The 20,703-nt window shown below is 37.4% G+C and overlaps 1 protein-coding gene across 1 annotated transcript in view; it reads left to right on the forward strand.

Annotated features, from left to right (window-relative positions):
• Nucleotides 1–3,552, forward strand: part of ABCB5 (ATP binding cassette subfamily B member 5) — a 107,514-nt gene extending 103,962 nt beyond the window's left edge. The window contains 3 exon segments of the mRNA XM_059932530.1: nucleotides 1,538–1,594; nucleotides 1,596–1,685; nucleotides 3,355–3,552. Of these exon segments, the coding sequence (XP_059788513.1) occupies nucleotides 1,538–1,594; nucleotides 1,596–1,685; nucleotides 3,355–3,552 (345 nt within the window).
• The last annotated feature ends 17,151 nt before the right edge of the window (nucleotides 3,553–20,703 follow it).

The following is a 20,703-nucleotide window of genomic DNA, read 5'->3' on the forward strand; positions in this document are numbered from 1 at the left end:
TTCAACCAATTCATTCTTGAGACTTACATCTCCCTGCAAGCCCGAGAAGGCCAAGAGATGCAAAGTGATTTCTAAGCTAGTATTGTATCTTCTTCAGCTATAATAGAGGAATCCACATACAATTTAAGCTGGACTGGCAGAAAGAGCTATGAGCCCATTATCATCCCCACCCAATCCTCTCTCAATTTTTGGCTTAAGATTGAATTCTCTAATTAGATGGGAACTTTGCAGTGTGTGGAAATGAACTACAGAGTTTTACCTGATTATCTGTAGCCCTATGATTCCAGTGTTAATAAAATGCATTTTAGGAGGAAGAGACCCAGCGTGCTGGCAGTCCCAGATAAAATCGCAGAGGAGCTAGCTAAAGTCTGTTTTCTTCGTAGAGCATTCACTTCAGAAAACATGCTTTTACTGGGCGTTAGTAATTCAGATACCCATTGTTTGATATAAAGTAAGCAACTGAGCATTTTAAGTTGAAAAATGAACTTTGAGATGAAGCAGACACATTTGTTATAAAGTTATATCATAGGCTCTCTCGAAACCCACTCTGCTGGAAAGGCACCTCCTGAAGGCAGCCAGGTATGGAGGGAAAGCAATTGAATCAGGCTTCTCCAAGGCACTAAGATAAATAGCACATCAGTCATGTGCTGCATCTTATCTATAACGCTGCTACAGGATCCACCTTTAGAAGGCTGTACACTTGGAGTCACTTTCCCAGTGGAGCTCATCCATCCACACATCCTTGTCTGGGTACCAATGGCATGTATTTCTCAGACAACTGGCAAGCGCTACTAGAAAGCAGTGTGAAACCTTGGAGGGAAGCAGAGTTAACAGGACAATCTAGAAAGCAAGTGGGAGCCTGCTTGCTGATCCATTGTGATTTAGGATGGCTTCAGGATAAGTGAAAAACTTCCTTTACCCTTCCATGGAGGATAATAGTGAAAAAGGGGTCATTAGTATGTAGGAGAGTGTAGAAACATTGTGAAGTGCTAAATGTCACTATCATGGCCTGAAAAGGTGAATGGACTGCCTCAAGATGTCAGCCTAACTTACTGCTAGGATGATACCTGCACCTCTGAGAAGGGCATCATGGCATCTGGAGAGATGTGCCCATAGAGGGTTGGTGAAAGTCAAAGTTAAGGAACCCAATGATTTCCTTTAAAATGATACTTTAAATCATTTTGATCTGAAAACAGAAGACAATTTAACTTAATGGGGAAAGATTTGTGCTTACTGGGAACTTTTTTTCCCTAATAATTTTTTTTCTTATGCTTTAATTTGAACAATTCCTTTGTAGAAGCACAATGGCAAAGGTCTACTGTTTGTGATCAGATTAGATATGTAAATGAAATGGTAGTGTTTACTGCTGGTTTAGCATTTATTTGCAACAAAGCCCAAGAATAGATTTTACTACTTGTTGGGACACAAATTTTAGAGAGTAGCAAAATTTGAAATATTTAGATGGCTCTCGCCCACAATTGCCATGTTAATTTAAATAACCAAGCCTTGCTTTCTTAATTGCATGTTCTTGTAATAGAAATACAACACACAAGTTGGACTGAAAGGAACACAGCTTTCTGGCGGCCAGAAACAAAAGACTAGCTATTGCAAGGGCTCTTCTCTGAAAACCAAAAATTTTATTGTTGGATGAGGCCACTTCAGCCCTTGATAATGAGAGTGAAAAGGTAACATCCTCTTCTTTCATCTCAGAATGTAATATGAAACATGAGAGTGGAGTATTGTGGAAGAAATCAAGGTCAGTTTGGGGAAGAAAGGCCTGGAGAGAATTGTAGTCAGAGGGTCACCAGTTGTTAATTAAGGTTTTGGCCTTTATAAAAAGGTTAGAGGCTGGTGGGGAGGTGGGAGAGAGTTGGGACACAGGGCATCTCATGTTTTAGAAGGGTTTTCTCGTTTGAATTGGTCTCATTATCAAAAGGGACCCAATTCTTGAAATGTTTCTCCACTCAAGGAAAAAGCCCAATGAAAATTACTTTCCTGTTTTATTATTATTTTAATGATACCAAACAAAATAATAAGGCAATCTACATATATAAAAGAGTGATCTACACTGCAATGTCGGAGCCTGCTAGTTACTTTACCTTCTATAGACTATTAGCTCTGTTTGAGAAGGAAACAAGGGGGCAAACAGACATGTAACAATAAACCGACACTGCATGGTCCTTCAGATGTTTAATTTTACTATGTCCTTGTCCCCTAATAGTTCTTGCATATAGCATGTTCTTATTTGTTAAATGAATGTTGGTTGAATGAATTATAATCTTTCATATTTATCAAGTACTTATTATATACTACTATCTCAATCCTCACAACAACTTGATGAATTAGCTTATTTTATGCTCATTTTACAGATCAGCACACTAAGGCTTAGAAAAGTTAAGAAACTTCCCTAAATTTTAATAAACGGTGTCTGACCTAAGATCCCATGTGATTAATCACCACACAATTGCTATTTGTAGATGATTATCAATTCTTGATTTCCAAGGAGCCAGTGTGTTATGAAAGAAAAAAATGGGACTTTTGGAACCAGACATATTTGGGCTGTAATCCTGGATTCATCAGTTACTAGCAGTGTGACCTAGGTGAAGGGACCTGGACTTTTCAAATCTTGGTTTACTCATCAGGGAAATGAAAATAATCCTCACAGAGTTACTGAAAGGATTTAAATGAAATATCCATCATTGGAATATTTTATATACTCAGCCAATATTGGTTTTCACCTTCCACTTTCATTTCTTTTTTGTTGTTGTTGTTTTGTTTTTGGTCATGCTTCATGGCATGCAGGGTCTTAGTTCCCCAACCAGGGACTGAACCCATGCCCCCTGCAGTGGAAGCGCAGAGTCCTAACCACTGGACCGCCAGGGAATTCCCTCATTTCTCTTATACAGCATTATAACCTCATTGTAGCTGAGATGCTGTTTTAGCCAGGACAGTTTTACAACTAAATACTAAAAGAAAAGAAGAAAAAAACCAACACAAACAAATAAAAAAATAAAACTGTGAGAAGAAATGAAGTAAGTAAATTAGACAATTCCACTTGGGTATGGAAATACTACTTTCCGGCTTTGACTTTGGAACCACTTACTTACACACAAATAACCATCTAATTTTTATTCATTGTCATGAAAGCTCTTCCAATTAAAATTCTTACTTAATGTATCTATAATTACTATTTCTAGATTTCTATTGAGTAGGGTATTTCACAAAGTAGGGTAGTTTCCTTGGAGATAAGCAAATACACAATGAATGTTATTAGATTACCTTAATTAATTTGACTTGTGCAAGTTTATTAGCATTTAACCCAAGGTAGCAATCACAGGTTCTTCTCTCTTCCAGGTGGTTCAGCATGCCCTTGATAAGGCCAGTAAGGGGAGGACATGCCTAGTGGTAGCTCACAGACTCTCCACGATACAGAATGCAGATTTGATAGTGGTTCTGCACAATGGAAAAATAAAGGAACAAGGAGCTCATCAAGAGCTCCTGAGAAATCGAGACATATATTTTAAATTAGTAAATGCACAGTCAGTGCAGTGATGCTGTTGGAGTTAACACATATTTTGATCTTTGTGTAATGCAAAGAATAATTAGTAATTAGTAGGAATTAAGAATTACTTAGTAATTATTTGGCATGCTTTGATCTCCTTTATTGCATATATCAGTAGAATCATGCTATTCAAGTACAGACATGTTCTGTTTACACACCATCTTCCCTTCAGATTTTTAAAAGGAAACAAAAATTACTAAATTCATTTAAGTGAGATAATCCCTGTATCCCTCACTTTAGAAAAAGCACATTTGCTTATAAAGCAATTTGCTGCAAAGTGAATATTTTCCTTTCAACTTCCGCTATAAAATTGGGAATATATTCCCAGAGGGAAAAATTACCCAGCTAACTAAATTAAAAGATTTTAGCAAAGAGGGAGTAAGATGTAGTTGGGCCTGTGGCATTGCAGGGAGAATGATTTTAATTTGGAACTTCCCAAATTTTGTAGCAAATTAGAGTACTTTGAGGTAGTCCTTTACTCCAGACCATAGGACGTTCTCTCATAATATCTCTCAATGCTTCTTTCAGTGGATATCCACTGTTTCCCAAAATTCCATTCTATTCCTTTGTCAGGGGGATAGGGAGAATTACAGTGTAAAATTTCTGGCAGAATTAGGTAGTTATCTTCCACTTCAGTAAGTGAAATGCCTTACATGGTCCATTCTGAAGATTCCATTATTCCAAGCTTTCGGTTTGGCTGAATAAGTAACAAGCTTAGCTGTATATGAACACTTATTTACTTAAAATAAGAGCTACTTTTATTATGGATGAAAATTTTTAAATGCCTTTCTCTATTATTATTCAATCAAGTAATTTGTTTAAACTTTATATGTACTTTATTTTATGTAATATATGTATGATTTTTAAATTCTATGTAAATAACAATATTGGTAAACTGAATCATGTTTTCCATTTACTTAAATATGTAATTTCATCTAATGATTTATCTCCATTCTTAATTGTATTTTCTTCCATTTACAGTGATATTTACAACCAGCCTCTCTAAAGTACCCTCTGCCAGTAATCTGAAATCTTGTGAAAAAAATTAAAACCATTTGTGTCTTATGCCACTTTTTAGAAAATGCAAAATAAAAATAGGCTTGGGGGATTGAGAACCAGATTATTGTTTAAAAGCATTGGCACTGAAAGCCTGTGGCCCCTTTGCTATGTGTGGCTGTAGAGCCCTTGGTGTTTTCTCTTTCCAGAGTAGGGTGGGAAGGAGGGAAAGGGCAATATGATATGGATATGCTTAATTCCTCAGAGCAGGAGCAGAACAGGCTCCAAGTCTGTAATGCCTCCTAGATTAGCAAATACCTGCAATGCCTACTTTCCCCTTGAGCCTATCCATAGCAATCCTACCGTCATACCTACAGATGTCAGAGAAACACTTTCCTCTCTAATTAATAGCCCTGTCTAATTTTTTATTTGCATTTTTATTTCAAAAGATTTTAAAGGATGCTCCAGAAGCAGCATTCTCTTAAAGTCACTGCCTTCATGGGAACAAGCAACCATGCTGAGAATTAGGGTCCCAGATAGTATACAAGGATCTGTGGGGTTATCAGCTGATGAAGGCAGAAAATAAGTAGAGGCCAGCTGCTTTTAGGGACTGCCACAGTTTAAAAGTTTAAAATTGCTGTACTGTTCTTAAAATGGTTTTAAAATATATCATTTTATTTAAAACACTAGTATTAATAGAACCAAGGCACCCCATCCCCAAAATTATTCCAGCCAGCTATGGAATTACTTCAGTGAGGTCAGGATTTTAGGAATACTTGTAGAGATTTTTTCAAAATGAACTACCATTTACACATACTTTATCAGTTTTGTAAGTCTGACTTTTTAACCCGTATACTTTTTCTTAAATCGGGGTATTCTATAACTGGAAAAGAAGCTAAGTTAGGAACTGAAATTTTTATCTTAAAAAAAATGAAATGAAAAGGTACTTTAGCAGATTTAAGTCTAGGTTTTAAATTTTAAATCACTCCTTAAAGCTCTTATAAATTAATTATTAAATAATAATATGTTTAGAAAAAAAAATATGTTTAGGTTTATAGTTCCCAACTTGATATTTATGTAAGGGCTATAAGTAATGAATGCTGCATTATTCAGGGCACCAAATCAGCACATTTAGCTGATTCAGCATTATCTTCTTATAGTGCCTTAGATATTGTAGATATTAAATAAATACTAGGTGACTCAGCTCAGAAGGACGTCTCTCATAGCAGGTCGCTTTATTGATACAAAAATGAGGCTTATATTTTACTGAAAAGATGAGCTGGTGGGCTGCAAATTGTTTTTGCTTCAACAGTCGCATATTGCCATCCCTTTGTCACGGGTATTATCCATCACTGGTGACCCACTGTATGGTTAGCTTTTATTCTAGACTAGCCTAAGTCCATAAAAATGTTTTCTTTCCACTCACACGCAATTTTAATTTTACTTTAACTAACTTTAATTTTAATTTAATTAATTATAGTCTTTTATCATAGTGATTGAGTTGGTTTAATTTATTTAATTTTGAAATAATTTGGCACTTGAGTGTACCTTGCCAAATCCCTTTTAGATCCTTGTGGCCCTAATTTCCCACAAGGCTTCTATCTATATTACCAGGCATTCACTAGTCTTGAGGACCTCCTGGTCTCAGGAAAACACTGACTTCTGCCGTCATGATTCATAGCCTAATACTCATTTAGGCTGACCTCAATCCAAACTTGTCCAAGCACTCTTGCCCTCCGCTTCTACTTGACCTTTGGGCTTGGATATGTTACAGGAGACAAAAATGAAGCACCGGTTGCGGGGGGGTGGGTGGTGTGGGCAGGGGAAGGTGGGCAGTGGGGCAGGTACAGGAGAACCTCTAAATACCTGGCCTAGAAAGTCCTAAATATAGTGAAGGCAGCGGACCAGGGAGGTCAGGATCCATCAGAGTCATCCTTTAAATGTTAGTATGTTATAGTAGCTCTCAGTCATCCCCACATCTTGTCCTTTGCACCACCCTTCCTTCCTGGGAGGGAGGGCTGTTCACTGAGTCTTAAAATAATTGAAACACCAATGAGGGTACCAGTGGAACTGAACCAATGTAGCAAGGATAAGGCACAGATATTAACAAAAAGAAATAAACCACTATGTCACACCTCTTTTATAACTAACCCAACCAACCTACCTTATATCTTATCATTCCTTAAAACAAGCTGTGGTGTGTTTTTATGTTAAGTCAACTTAGGTCATAGCTAACAACCTGGTTTTTAGCCTACTCAATGTGTCAGTTTCATCGTATGTATAGCAAGCTTTGCATATGACCTATTATATGAAAATGTTTCCTGTTAGTGTCCACCTGTGTATTCATTGTTCTAATTTGAGCTCTTATTCCCAGAGGGCTACTGAAGTGGAATCATAGGTTGACTGGAAAGTTCACTCATAAGAACTCGTGAAGGGAAGAAACTGGGAAAATTGGAAGTAATAAAACAGAAATTAAAAAGCTCATTTAAAAGCCATAATTATAAAAAAAAATGCATGGATCATCAAATGTCTACATAGTACCTCAAGTAACACAGCTTGCCACCTTTTAGCAAAACCACACTGATAAAGCCTGTATTACTTTTCTATTGCTGCTATAACAGATTACCAAAAACTTAGTGGATTAAAACAACACACATTTATTATCCTATAGTTCTAGAGGACAAAAGTCTAAAATCAGTCTCTGAGGGCTCTAGAGAAAAATCTATTCCTTGTTCTTTTCCCATGTTCCTCAGCAAGCATCCTGAGGATATCTGATTCCTTCATCATACCTCCATCTCTCTCTGCTTTTGTCCTTCCTCTCTTACTCTTATAAGGACCCTTGTGATTACATTGGGCCCACGTAGGGAATCCAGGATAATTTTCCCATCTCAAGATTCTTAATCACATCTGCAAAGACCCTTTTGACATGTGGACATCTTTGGGAGGCCCAGCCTACTACAAAGCATTCAAACTTCTATTCCATTGAAAAGAAAAGACAATTTTTCTTAGATTTCCACTGAATAAAAGTTCAAAAAGAACCCTGAAAACATCCAATCGAACATCACCGTTATATGTTGATGAGAGAGCAAAAATTCACAAATCTTGCCTCCAAGCCCTGTGCTATTTCCATTGCAACATGCTACCCATCCTCATTGCTAGGCAAAGATTTGGAATGCATTTGTCTTTCTCCCTTCACTTTTGCTACTGGATTCTGCTGTTGCTGGTATTCGCTTTTATCCTGAGACTAGATTTATTAAATAGAAGTTTATACTAAGTTCTACTTTCTTAACCTTTTTCTCTTTCCACTAAAATGCTTTATGCATTAGCAAGGAAAAATAGCATCCTTAATACTGTAAATATATGAGCTTTCACATACTTCTGACTCAGTATACTTCTGAATTTTCCTAAAACCATTTTAAACTACTGCTTCTAATCAGAGCTAATTTTTTTGTGTGAAATTTTTCACAAAGGCATGGGATAAGCACTTTATGTACATTGTCTCTTTAGTCCTTATATCAACCCTATAATGACAAATATTAACATTATCTTTCTTTAAAGAGAAGAAAACTGAAGCTTAAGGGAATTAAGTAATTTGTTGAGGCCTGGGCTTTGGGATTCACAGCGTTATCTAACTCCAGAGCCCACAGTCTCCATCATAGCACCAAGTACTTCTGTCCACAATTTATTCAGGAAGATGGCTAGCCAAACTGAGAGTACAGTCATTGCTCACAGGAGTATATCAATGTGAGGATCAAAGTAAAGTTTTGGCAGCAGTTACGTGGTCTAATAAAATTAACAAGCCACACCCTAAAAATATTCTCTACAACCACACTGCTGAAACAAGATTGAATTCAGCCCAAGTTACAAGATATGTTTTTCCTTTTGTGCTTAGTTACAGGTATAAGTGTTGTGGATTTGGACACTTTTTACCCAGGTAAAATTGTAGAAATATGAGACTTCCAAGCTAAAAAATTTTTGAAAGAGTCACACTTCTTAGACAAAAGCATAGTATCTGTGATTATAATGTCTATGGAAATATGCTGAAAAGCATCACCAATGTAATTGTGTTTGTTAGGCATGTTTTCTTAATGATTTATACTTAATTATCAAGGTCCAATTTAATCCTACTAAAATGTTTTACTTTTTAAACTGCTTGAGGATCTGTTTATTGAGATTTCAGAAAAGCAAAAGTTAGACAATTAGGTGTGAAATTCTATAAATGAATGCAATCACTGCTGCATTATTAAACTGAGGGAAAGAATGGTCTTGTAAACTGATCTGTGTTTTTGTAGATGTAGTAAATGATGGAATGCTATTCTTTATAAGCCAAGTAAAATTTGCTATTGAATGGAGGTATTTTGTTTGATCATCAACTTTACTACAATCCAGTAATGTAATACATGGCTAAAATATTTTCTCCCCAGTTGAAAGTCAAGAAGAGATTCTAGAAAAAGAGTTGAAGTTGTTAAATTACCAGAACATTCTGGACAATTGTAAAGCAAAAAAGAAAGAGAGAGAGCAAGAGAAAGAATGAACTAGAGAAAGAAGAAAAACCTATTTGAAAATACTCAAACAATAAAGAATGAAATACACTCAAGCAATCAGCTTAGGATTGGAAGGAAAAAATATTCTACCATCAAATCCTCAGAAAACCTAAAAAAGGTGTACAAATTTAAATGTAAAATTCTTACTTCCATGGCCCCAGGTAAAGCAGAATTACACCTTTGCCTACATTAGTTTCATAAATTCCTTTAGTCCTCAGTTTCCTAGAGCTAAATCCCTTGAGAGAGATAGGTTAAGAGCAACATACAAGCCAAAAAGGAAAAGCCTGGCTCTCACAGGATGGTATGTACAGGACACCAAAGGAAAGCAGGAGCAAGAGGGGGTCACCAAATAAGAGCAAGGTCAACAGGGCTCCCAAGGATGGAGAAAGGGAAAAAAAAAAAAAACCCTCCAAAGTAACAAAGAGAATGCTTTCTATTATAAAATGAAATGTTCCTGTCATTAGTAGTAGCAATAATAAGATCAATAATATAAAATAAGCTAGATTTATAAGTTCTAGTTTTTATATCCAATATATAGTTTTTATATAGAACTTATAAAATTAAGTTCACACTGAACACTCATCTATCAGGCACTACGATTGAGCCTTATAGGCATTAACTTACTGACAGTAAGATTCATTCTTTTATTCAAATTTTACCAAATGGGGAAACTGAGGCACAGAGTAATTAAGGAATCTTCCCAAGGTGAAACACCAAGGAAGTGACAGAATGAGGATTCAGCTCAGAAAATCTGACTCTATAACCCACACTCAACTAACCCATTAGCCCTCTAAGATGGAACTGGAAATGGTAAAGTAGTACTTTTGAATTATTTACATAGAAAACAACTTGCACTGTGCCTCCTCCTTACACTGCAAAAATACAAAGGTGCACGGTTCCTCTTTGGTTAACATTCTGATGTGAAGCTGGATTTTTTTTTTCTGCCTACCTGCACTCTGAAAAAAATTCTCGTACACAGCCCACTTACAATTTGGAAAGGTTAGAAATATAGCTGCTCTGGCAATAGCACATTTTCCCCACAAGTGTTCCATTTTCTCTACCTTCAGACACACACACTCACAAGTGTAGAGGAAGATTAGACCTTGAGATCTACATAGATTGTTTCTCTCACTGTTGAATCACCCCTGCTATCTTATTTTCAGGGTGTTTATCATAACTCTTTTGTTCCATTTGCAGCCCACTTGCTGATGCATCATTCCCCTCTTTGCCTAAGATAAAAAAGATCTTGATAGCTATGTTATGCAAAAACTAAGACAGATTTACAAATGTTGCAACTAAAAAAAAAAAGGTAGTAACATATGCATTGGGTAATGTATTGGCTAAGGTGGAGCCATCAAAAGTGGTTCAGGTTTGCTCAACTATACTGAGTCTCCTGTTCATAAGAACGACTTTCCAAATACTGTACAATAAATACTGCTTCAGTAATAAAATTATTTTAAAATGGGATATTTAATGACGGACTATAAAATTCCCTCTATTTCCATACTGATGGAAGGCTTATGACATTAACCTAGACGAAACATTCGGAACCCAGCATACACAGAACAAGCAAGAGAAGTACAAAACATCACAAAATTTTAATCTTTAACTTCTGAAATGTGAAGGACAACACTCCCATGGTTCTTCGCTGATGTTATGTATTTCAAGGTGCTCCTTAAGTGAATATTGGAATCTTCACAGAAACTCCAGTCTCGTCAGAAAAGAGTTAACCTTTCTCCTTTCTCTACATTCATTTTTACCAAGGTAGATTACAAAGCCAAAGATAAAAGACACTTTCTTTGATTTACTCAGGTAAAATTCTTCTAAAATGTGTAACATTTTAGTAGAGCATACAAACTAAGGACTCAACAGTACACCTCAGCTCTAAGTCTTAAGTCTATTTATAGGTGTCAGAGAGGTGTTGATTTGAGATTAGCATATTCTTTTTTTTTTTTTTTTTTTTAATTTTATAGCTACTTTATTTATTTATTTATTATTTATTTTTGGCTGTGTTGGGTCTTCGGTTCGTGCGAGGGCTTTCTCTAGTTGCGGCAAGCGGGGGCCACTCTTCATCGCGGTGCGCGGGCCTTTCACTATCGCGGCCCCTCCCGTTGCGGGGCACAGGCTCCGGACGCGCAGGCTCAGTAGTTGTGGCTCACGGGCCCAGCTGCTCCGTGGCATGTGGGATCTTCCCAGACCAGGGCTCGAACCTGTGTCCCCTGCATTAACAGGCAGATTCTCAACCACTGCGCCACCAGGGAAGCCCCGATTAGCATATTCTTAAATTAAGATCTATAGCCTGCATCAAATTCTCAAAGGGGTTTATTAACAACAACAACAAAATTGAGAACCATTGTTCTAGACCAGAATTAAAAAACAAAAACCAAAAAACTATCTCCAAAACCAGCCACTTTAAATATAGGATTCATAAATAAAAGTTGTAAACCTGAGCATGGATAGAATAATTAATGAAGTCCAATAAGTGTTAACTTATTTTCTTTGCTGTAGTATAGTTTTAAAAAGGCATAGGCTCTTGTATCCTTTTTTTTTTTTTTTTTTTTTTTGGTGTATTCAGAATTTCCTATATATAGTTAAAAGAAGAAAGAGCAGTTACTTTTACAAAGTCTATTTAGCAACATCTGTGAGCTCTATTAGCTTGTTATACACAATAGAATATTTAAATTTACTTAATAATCAAGTAACTTTATTTGGAGGACAAACTAAATTAACCTCTGTCCCCTTGTAACAATTTTAGATCAAAATAGATTGGGTTTAATTCTGAGTAAGTACATATACACTCACAGACCAAGGTTTAAGTTATTTTAACACACTTTGAGCATGTTAAAATTATAATGCTATAATGCCTACATATAAATTTTTAAATAGTTAATTTTAGAGTCATAAGGTCAGAATGATGGGGTGATTTTTATTTTTTTCAAATGGTCATTTTTTCCTTAAAGAAAGAACACAAGAAATATTTTACTTCTGTTTTACAATTATAAGTAAGTTCTCAAATTATGACTGTGATTCATGATCATGCTTAAGGCTTATTTTTAACCCAAAGTACTGAACACAAAGTAGGCTGTTGACTTGTTTTTAAAAATTTTTGAACAACAGCAAATGTATCATTTAAAATATCACTCTGAGATACAGTTAACTCTACTACAAGCTGAGGCTATATTAGAGATATGATATATGTCCAATCTACTTACCCTCTTCTTCCTTCTCCCAACAATTCAAGAGTGAGAGCCTCTTTAGTGGCTGTATTTCAGCATTCCTTTCAAGGGCTAATGAATATGTCATGCAGGTATTACTTCAAGCTTGTTAAAGAATAACTTAATTATGTAGAATTATGTAAAAACTTTTTTTAAAACTTAGAATTAATTAGTGATTAAGTAGACCTAACTTTACTCTTGGACATTATTTCTCCAACGGTCATAAAATATCAACATTTTAAAACAGATCTTTTCATCCTGCTAAGACAGCTGATTCAAATCAGACTCATTATGTATGGTGGCCATGAATGAATTAACTCTCTTTAAAGGTCAACTCTGTGGCTTCATGCAGCCAGAGGTCAAAACATCTGGCTAATTCAGTTAAAAAGGTAAACTATAAAAATCATAAGTCATTTTTGGGGGGTATCCTATAGACTCATTGATTGAATCTTTTTTTTTTTTTAACTTTTCAACCAGTTACAGCTAACATGTTCAAGTGAATCTATATTTAGTACCATGTGACAGTGGTGTCCACTCTCAGTTGGGAAATACAACAGATTGTTTCCCAAAATTCTTTTGTAAAATGATAGCACATATTATGTTCCATTTTGCCCACTTACTGTAATTAATCTGGTACTAACAAATGGAAACTGACCTGCAGGTTTCAGTTTACTGGAACTGTATGGTGCAAAGCCTTAAAAGGAGTTTCTGCTTCCAGAGCCAGCACTCTCTTTCCCCGCAATGTTCTCCATTGGCCCAGATCATCTGCTTGATTTTGCAACCAAGTGGACCCTCATTCAAAAGGTCATAACCATGGAAGGACAATTCAAAAAAGAGGGAATAAAAATAGCAAATAAAGATGTGGAAGAAAAGGTTAGGAATCTAAAATATATAACTTAAAGCAATAATGAGATTCATTTCTTCCTTATTAAGTGAACAAAGAATTCAGTGCACTTAAGGCTGGTTCTTTCAACTGCTGTTTCCTGAAGTATAAACTGCTAAAGGGACAGTAATCTGGTCATCCCTATCTAGAGCCTTTAAAATGTTCTTATCCCTCAAGAATTCCCTCCTCTTTTAGCATCCTAAGGAAATAACCAGAAATTAGAACAAAAAGTCATGCAAAAGGATGTTCAATCATTCAGAAACAGCTAAATGCCCAGTATTGGGGAAGTAGTAAAATTTTGATATATGAGGTCCATAACCATTTTAAATTGTGTTTGCAGATAATTTTTAATAGTGGGGGGAATTTATTTTAATATTAATGAGAAAAAAGTAGGTTATACTCTTGTACATATGTGTAAGAAAAAAGTCACTTGGAAAAAAGATAAGACATAATTGTTGTATCTCAGAAGTGGCTTTAAGGTTATCTGTTTTCTCTGCTTCTTCACAATTCCTTGTACTTTCCAGGATATCTTCAGTGAGCATCTAATAGTCTCCAAAAAAATGAAGTTTAAAACTTCTGTTGAAATGGAAAGTCTTTGGATGAGGATGGAGGTATTATGAGTTGACAAATTTGCATTTGTATGTGAAGGCCTCCTTTAAAATTCACAGAGGTAATTACATTTTTAAAAATATTTATTAATCCAAATGAATATCTGATTAGTTTTATAAAACAAAGTAAATTGGGGAAAAAAAGTAGGGCAGTTTGTGGAAACTTGTTTACAATTTAATTTTCAGGGAGTGCTACCATCAAGGCAGCCTCCAAAATAAATTTTCCTACACTTCCCACTTACCCATTTCTTCTGGACCCTTACAGTAATAGGTGTACTGCCTGGTAAAAGCAGCTACCTTTAAGGCCTGGGTTTTTGATAAATTCCCTGTTTATGGATAAAAGACTGCCTGTATTGTTCTTAATGATTTATCTGATTGGCATACAAGGCCTGTTAATATTGTTTTTACTTACCCTTTGAGCTGTGTGAAAGCAAGATGGATAAACCTCAGATGCCAGGTTCATTCTCCCCCTCACTTCTTATTAGCCTGTATTGTGTCTAAGCTACACAGAATTTTACTCATTATTTCTGGGGATAATCACAAACAATAATTATCAAAAGGTAGGAAATTGTTAGAAAAATTAAATTAATAGTATAAATGAATCACAAGAAAGAAAACTGTTACATTAGGATAATGGATTGCTTCTTGGGAAAATGTCATGAATAAATAAGTAGCTATTACCTTTATGTCTTATACAGCACTACTTGCACAAAAGGAAAAACAAACTCTCCTGGTATAGAGAACTTTAACTTCTGGTTATTTAGTTGTAATCGATGGAATACCTGGCAACTGAATTTCATATGCAGTACTGCTACTACAACTTATACATGACTTCTGGAAATATAGGAATCCACATTTATGCAGTTTAAGTAAGAGCAATTAAACCGGGGGTAGTGTAAAGTATCTAGGGAATGGAATTTGCAAGAGCAAAACTTCAGTATAGGGTCTTAACTGCATGAAACTAATGAATAGAAATTAGGGTGATTTTTTAGAAACTTCCTTTTTTATAGCATTAATATTAGAAAGAAGAGTGCACACATCAGTATAATATTACTTTCTTGAAAGCTAGAAAAATGTAGTTTCTTAGTACGGCAGGGTAGTACTAGCATTCTGAAAGTGTAAAGCCCAGATTGAAGCCAAACAAGCTGAAAAATAAGAAACAGAAAAGAGTGATAGGAAAATCAATTTTATATTTTCACCCTACAGGTAACAAGTAACTTTTAACTTCATTATGTCTTGCATTTCCCTTTTAAATAGTACAGCATGCTATCCTTAGCATGTTCATGAACAGGCATGAGTTACTTTGTTTGTATATTGCCTTTTATTTTTAGATTTGTCCTTATAGATGCATGAATTTCATTCAAAAAATGAAAAAAAAAAGAAAAATCAGGACATCCAGTTAAATCTGAATTAAAAAAAAAAAACATCAAATCACGTTTAGTGTAATTACATCCCAAATATTGCATGGGGCATACTCATGCTAAAAAAATTATTTGTTGTTTATCTAAAATTCAAATGTAACTGCGTATCCTGTGTTTTATCCAACAACTCTATGTAGAGTGAAAATACATTTTAAATAAAGGATACTTTCCTTTTTTCTGAAACTCCTTATAATCTCACTTAAACGAGACAAAGACCCATGCAAGTGTATTGCTCCATGGAGTGTAGACACACATTTATTTGTGCTTAAAAAAAAAAAAAAAAGACTCAACCATTAAGTTTTAAAGCTTTCTATATTCTGACAAACTCAGTTCCTTAGTAAAAATGATCCTAAAATTTAACTTGAAAGATATGGAGGAAATAAATAGAATCATTAGATTATTTGTATTTTGTAGTACAATAATAATGAGTAAATAAGTCATTTTAAATTGTAGAACAAAAAATAGGTCTAGGCTACAAGTAGAACATTGCTAAGAATAAATTTTTGATAATTTTAAGTGAAACTGTCAACCATTCAAAATTTAATCTGATGCTTCCATACATAAAATAAAAAATGAAAACTGAACTAGATATGTTTTCTTAGATTTTAATTAACTATGAAAGATATAAAAAACTTTTTATTCTAAGACACTATATTTTAAAAACCTTCCTGAGGAATAGCTTTCTACACAACTTGCTAATGTAGTACATAGCCTCTGCATAGGCAAGTTGGCTATAAGAAGTTGAGCAAAAAGAAGTCAGCATTTTCCTAAGCTGCAGTCTACCATTGACTGATGTGCAGTGCAACATTTGTTGCCTTTAATTCTTTATTTTAAAAAATTATATACCAGTATTGATTTCCTGGGTTTGACAAATATACCATCATAATGTAAGATGTTAATAACAGAGAAAACTACTAGAGCTCACTATACTATTTTTACAACTTTTCTGTAAATCTAAAATTATTCCAAAATGAAAACTTTACTTTAAAAAAATGAAGTAAAAAATGCTACTTCTTTTGGAGTATAAAGTAATAAGTCATTCTAAACCATTTCACAGACATAAATGCCATTCCTCTACAACAGGGATCACTATTATACCCCTCTTTTGAAACTAAAATTTTCTCTGCAAAACAACAGGTGAATTTTAAGAATGGAACACTTCACTGATTCTGATTTTCCTGGTATACGTATTAAAACATTCAAATGAACATGTCACTAAGCAAAGTATGTTCACATTTAATCATTACACCATATACTAAATAAATTATATCATATGCTTTCTACAAAGTGTATGCAACTGAAGAATATATAATGTTCTGTTGCCAAAATATTTACAAGATTGTTTTACTGCTTTCTATTCATTACTATTACAACATTCAGTTGTGATAATAAACTAAAATATGTCACTATTGAGGGCATAGGAAATATATGTGTACAGTCCTCTACTTAACCACTACAGTTTTAAACCAAATATTTACTGGGAGAAAGAGCAAAACTTAGTTTGCCTCATAGTACAAAGGCTACTGAATTGTCGCCTACAAGAACCTTATTTTCTTAAAGTTTGGGAGAAATAGAATTTAATGTTATAAAAATGATTATTTTCTCTTAAACTGAGACTTCATATGATCTATAGTCAAATTCTGTTAGAGTACGTATAACTTGATAATATTCATTCACTAAATCAATGTGAATAACTTAAATTCATTTCTACCTACTAGCTTCCCCCTCCCTTACAAAGGCCATTGTTTGTTTAATTGAAAGGGGAAAGTGCTTATAAAAACAACAAAACAAACAAACCAACAAAAAAATAAGGGACAGGTATGTAAGAGAGAAAAGAAGCATTGAAGAAGAATGTGCACAAAACTTCCTGAAATGATGGGAAACCTGATGATAGGGTACCTGAATAATTAGGGACATTAAATTGGGTGCAAAATTGGGCAGTACAAATCCCTTATTTTCAGTTGAACTAGACAATCACCTGAACTCTGGGGGAGGCAAAGGGCACGACATCTACTTTCTTTCTTCTATTTCAGTGCTTAAAATGGAGTGGCTAAAAAACTTAAAGCTGGGAGGATCGGTCGCCTCAAAGATGTAAAGATAACCCTAGATAAAGTATTGAGGTTTTTTTCCAACATTCGCATGGAGTACAGGGTGAAATGAGCATAATGTAAATCAACTCATTGTTTGGGCCCTTTCAAATTAGTTGCCAAGAGAGGAGTGAAAACTTGATAAGCAGGCTCCAGTTTCTAAGTGTTGATTTAGAAATCTTAAAACTTGTGGGAGCTCAGTTCATTTAAAGGAAGAAATTTAAAGGGAAGAAAAGTAAACAAGGAAAATGCTAAGCAATGAAACACTGATGTATAAAGGATTTTCTTTAAAGAAGAAAACTATAAAGAGTTCCCCTGTGCTTTTAAATTACAAATTTAGATTTCTTTGATTTAAGCTAAGAGTCTGATTTTAAAATGTCTGTCAAAATGTCGTGATCCATTTAAATATTCAAACTGTTGATGCTGTTTCTTATCTATCTTAGGGGGAAACTAAATATAAATCAAAATCTTAAAGAAGCCCACATTTTCAAATAGGTAGATGGCTATTTTGAATGAAGCAGCAATGCATTATGGTTTTTAGCCTCCCCCTTCCCCATAGAAAGTACGTTTCTGAACTGCAAACCAGGTAGGTTCAGAACACTAATTGCAGCAGTTCCAGGTCTTGACCCTTTTTCTCAGGAAGCAAGCAAAAAAGCACTAATTCACTAAAATAAGTGAAGAGAGATAGCAAGACTAAGTCCAGGTATTTGGTGGCAAATCCCAGGTGGCTTGTCTGCCTTTTTCCAGGAAAATGCGGCCTCCGCTTTCATCAATGTGTACTTTGTCTTGATAGGAATGCATATTTAATCATCAAAGCAAAAATTTTTTACCCTCAGACATAAGATCCTTTAGTAGAGATTTTTAAAGTATTTTTAAGCCACGAATAAAACTTAAATTTAAAAAGTGACACCAAACTGCTTTGCGGGGGCAAGAAAGGTGAGGGCAGGGAAGGATTATCCACACGTAGATTTTGAAAGACGCTTGTAGCTTACTTGTGAAGCTTCATTTAGCATTGAGGTACAGGGGAAATGCTGTTCCTGGTGACAGCGCAGTGGGAATTCCCACTCCAACAACCCATGAAATGTTACTGCATAATTATTCACCTTCTGGGGCCCATTAGAACTTATCAGCAGAGAAAGAAATTTAATTTAAACTCACCCCTCTGTGCTAAAGAATGACCGGGACATGAGATCAAAGCCCGAAGCTCTGTCCTCCAGTGGTTTGCAACACCTAGGCACAATAGGGTGAGAGAACGCGACATTCCAGCGCTTCCCGGCTTTCCGGACCCTGGAGAGAGGGGTGGAGGTGGGGGTCTCTTCACCGGCTGGTTTGAGGGGGGAGGGTGATGGAGGCTCCGGAGGTGGATGTGTCAAATATATCCTGCAGCTCCAGGAGGCCAGACTGCTTCTACTGGGAGGCTCCAGGGGCTTGGCGAGCAAAGCCCTCACTGCAGACCAGATAGGCCATTCCCCTCCCTTCCCTGTTACTGGGATTGGGGTCAGTGGAGCCCGTGGATTTAACCACAAGCGGGAATGGCTGGAGCCATATCACACGCAGGTGTGCAGCTCTGAGGACTCGAGTATTGAGGAAGCTGCTTATACTGCAGCACATCACAGGGTGCCTTAAACGTGTATAGACGGTGCATGCATAACCCAAAATACATGCCAAGTTGAATCCCTGGCATATCTAGAGAGTACAAAGTGGAACCCATAGATCCAAACCTGCACGATGAGCTTTCAAGACCAGAAGGCCCAAGTCCTAGAGGCGCCTAAGAGAGTCAGGGGCAGGGAGAGGTTTCCTGGGGCCTGTTGCTCAGGCCCCCCCCCCCCCAGGGAGCGGCAGGTACGTTCTCAAAGTAAAGATCTTTAAAGGGAGTACGGTACTCTTTCCGAGAGACTGATCCATCCTCCCCTTCCTTCAGATGTCACCAAAATACGGGGCCTGGAGAATGTGGCTAGCGCTCCCCAAATATCCAGCTGCCCGAAGGGTGGAGGGGCAAGAAGGGAAGGGAAGAAAGCCCAAGAGAGGTTGTTGGGTTTTAGGTACAACTTGGTAAAGACAAGTTGAGTTCTGCTCAACAGGTACAGTGATTATATGTCTATATCTACCTATCGGTAAGATTCTCCCCTAGATAGTCCCTTAAGTAGCTAAACTGCTCTTTTAATTCCTGAAATAAAAAATCACAGCCAATCAGACTTGACTTTGCTTCCCTTAAGATAACAGTGTGAGAAAAGGTGCACAAGTTCCTGGCAAACCCATAATAAAATGACAAGAAGAACACTTCCTGCCGACGGAGGACGCTGCAGTTTGTTGAACCGCCACGGGGGAGGAAAGGGGGAGGAGGCGGGTGAGAGTGAACAAAGTAATTTGGCCAAGAAAAGAGAAGAGTCGCTGCTAAAGCCAAGAAAGAAATATCCAACAAGTTCGGGAAGAACCACCTCGGCCCGTCCACGCCGCGGCAGGCCCGGGTGGCACCGGCAGGACGCAGCACTTGGCCTGTCACCTCAGGATAGGGTGGGACAGAGGCCCCAGGGTCCAGGCGCTCGGATGGCCAAGGGCCCCGGAAGGATGCTTGGGGATACGGAGAGAAAAAGAAGGGAAGGGAATCCCCCCCTCCCTATCCGGCCCGAGTGTCTTTTGAGCTGGGAGGTGAGCGCGGGGGAGGCTCACCGCGGCGATTCCCACGGTGGGTTTGGTGGAGCCAGAGAGGCTCCGGGAAGCGCGGGCTGCTCGGGCTGGTGTCGCCTGCGGCGGGCGCGCTGCAGCGCGGGCGCGGGGCACGTGGTGGCGCTCGCAGTCCGCGCAGCGGGCGGAGGCGGCCGCCACGCCTTTGTGTGCGCTGGCACCGCGCGGGGCGGCTCGGCCAGCAACACGAGGGGGGCTGCGGGAGGGGACAGGGGCTCGCGGGTAGACCCGACTGCCGCCCCACCCTTCACTGCAACCCTGGGGCGGACGACGCGCCTCGCCTCCTCCGAACTCTTCCCGGGGGTCTCGGAGGGTCATTTTGAGAGCAGCCGGCACGTCGAGAAGGGAGAGGAAAGGGGCGGTAGCGTTTAGAAAGGCTGGGAAATTCTCCTGGGCTCAAAACCTACCCTTGAACTCATTGAAACAGAGAATGAGGGGAACTTTGGGCAGCCCAGATCTCCGCCTCGAACCCCACAAGGGGTGCAGAGGGCGCCTCCACCTTTCCCTCCTGCGCAGCAAGAAATGCTTGTCCGAGGAGTAAAGTTAAGGAGTGGGCTTAAAAGAAGCCCCAATAAGATGGACTTGAAAGAACACCATGAAAAGCGGCAGTTTTGAGCGGGCGCTTTATTTCTTGTTCTCAGCCACTCCCCACGCCCCACCAGCTCTCCTCGCTGTCTCTAGCGCTCTAGAAGCCCCGACTGT

Source organism: Balaenoptera ricei, chromosome 9, assembly GCF_028023285.1.
Source record: "Balaenoptera ricei isolate mBalRic1 chromosome 9, mBalRic1.hap2, whole genome shotgun sequence".
Classification (NCBI taxonomy): Eukaryota; Metazoa; Chordata; class Mammalia; order Artiodactyla; family Balaenopteridae; genus Balaenoptera; species Balaenoptera ricei.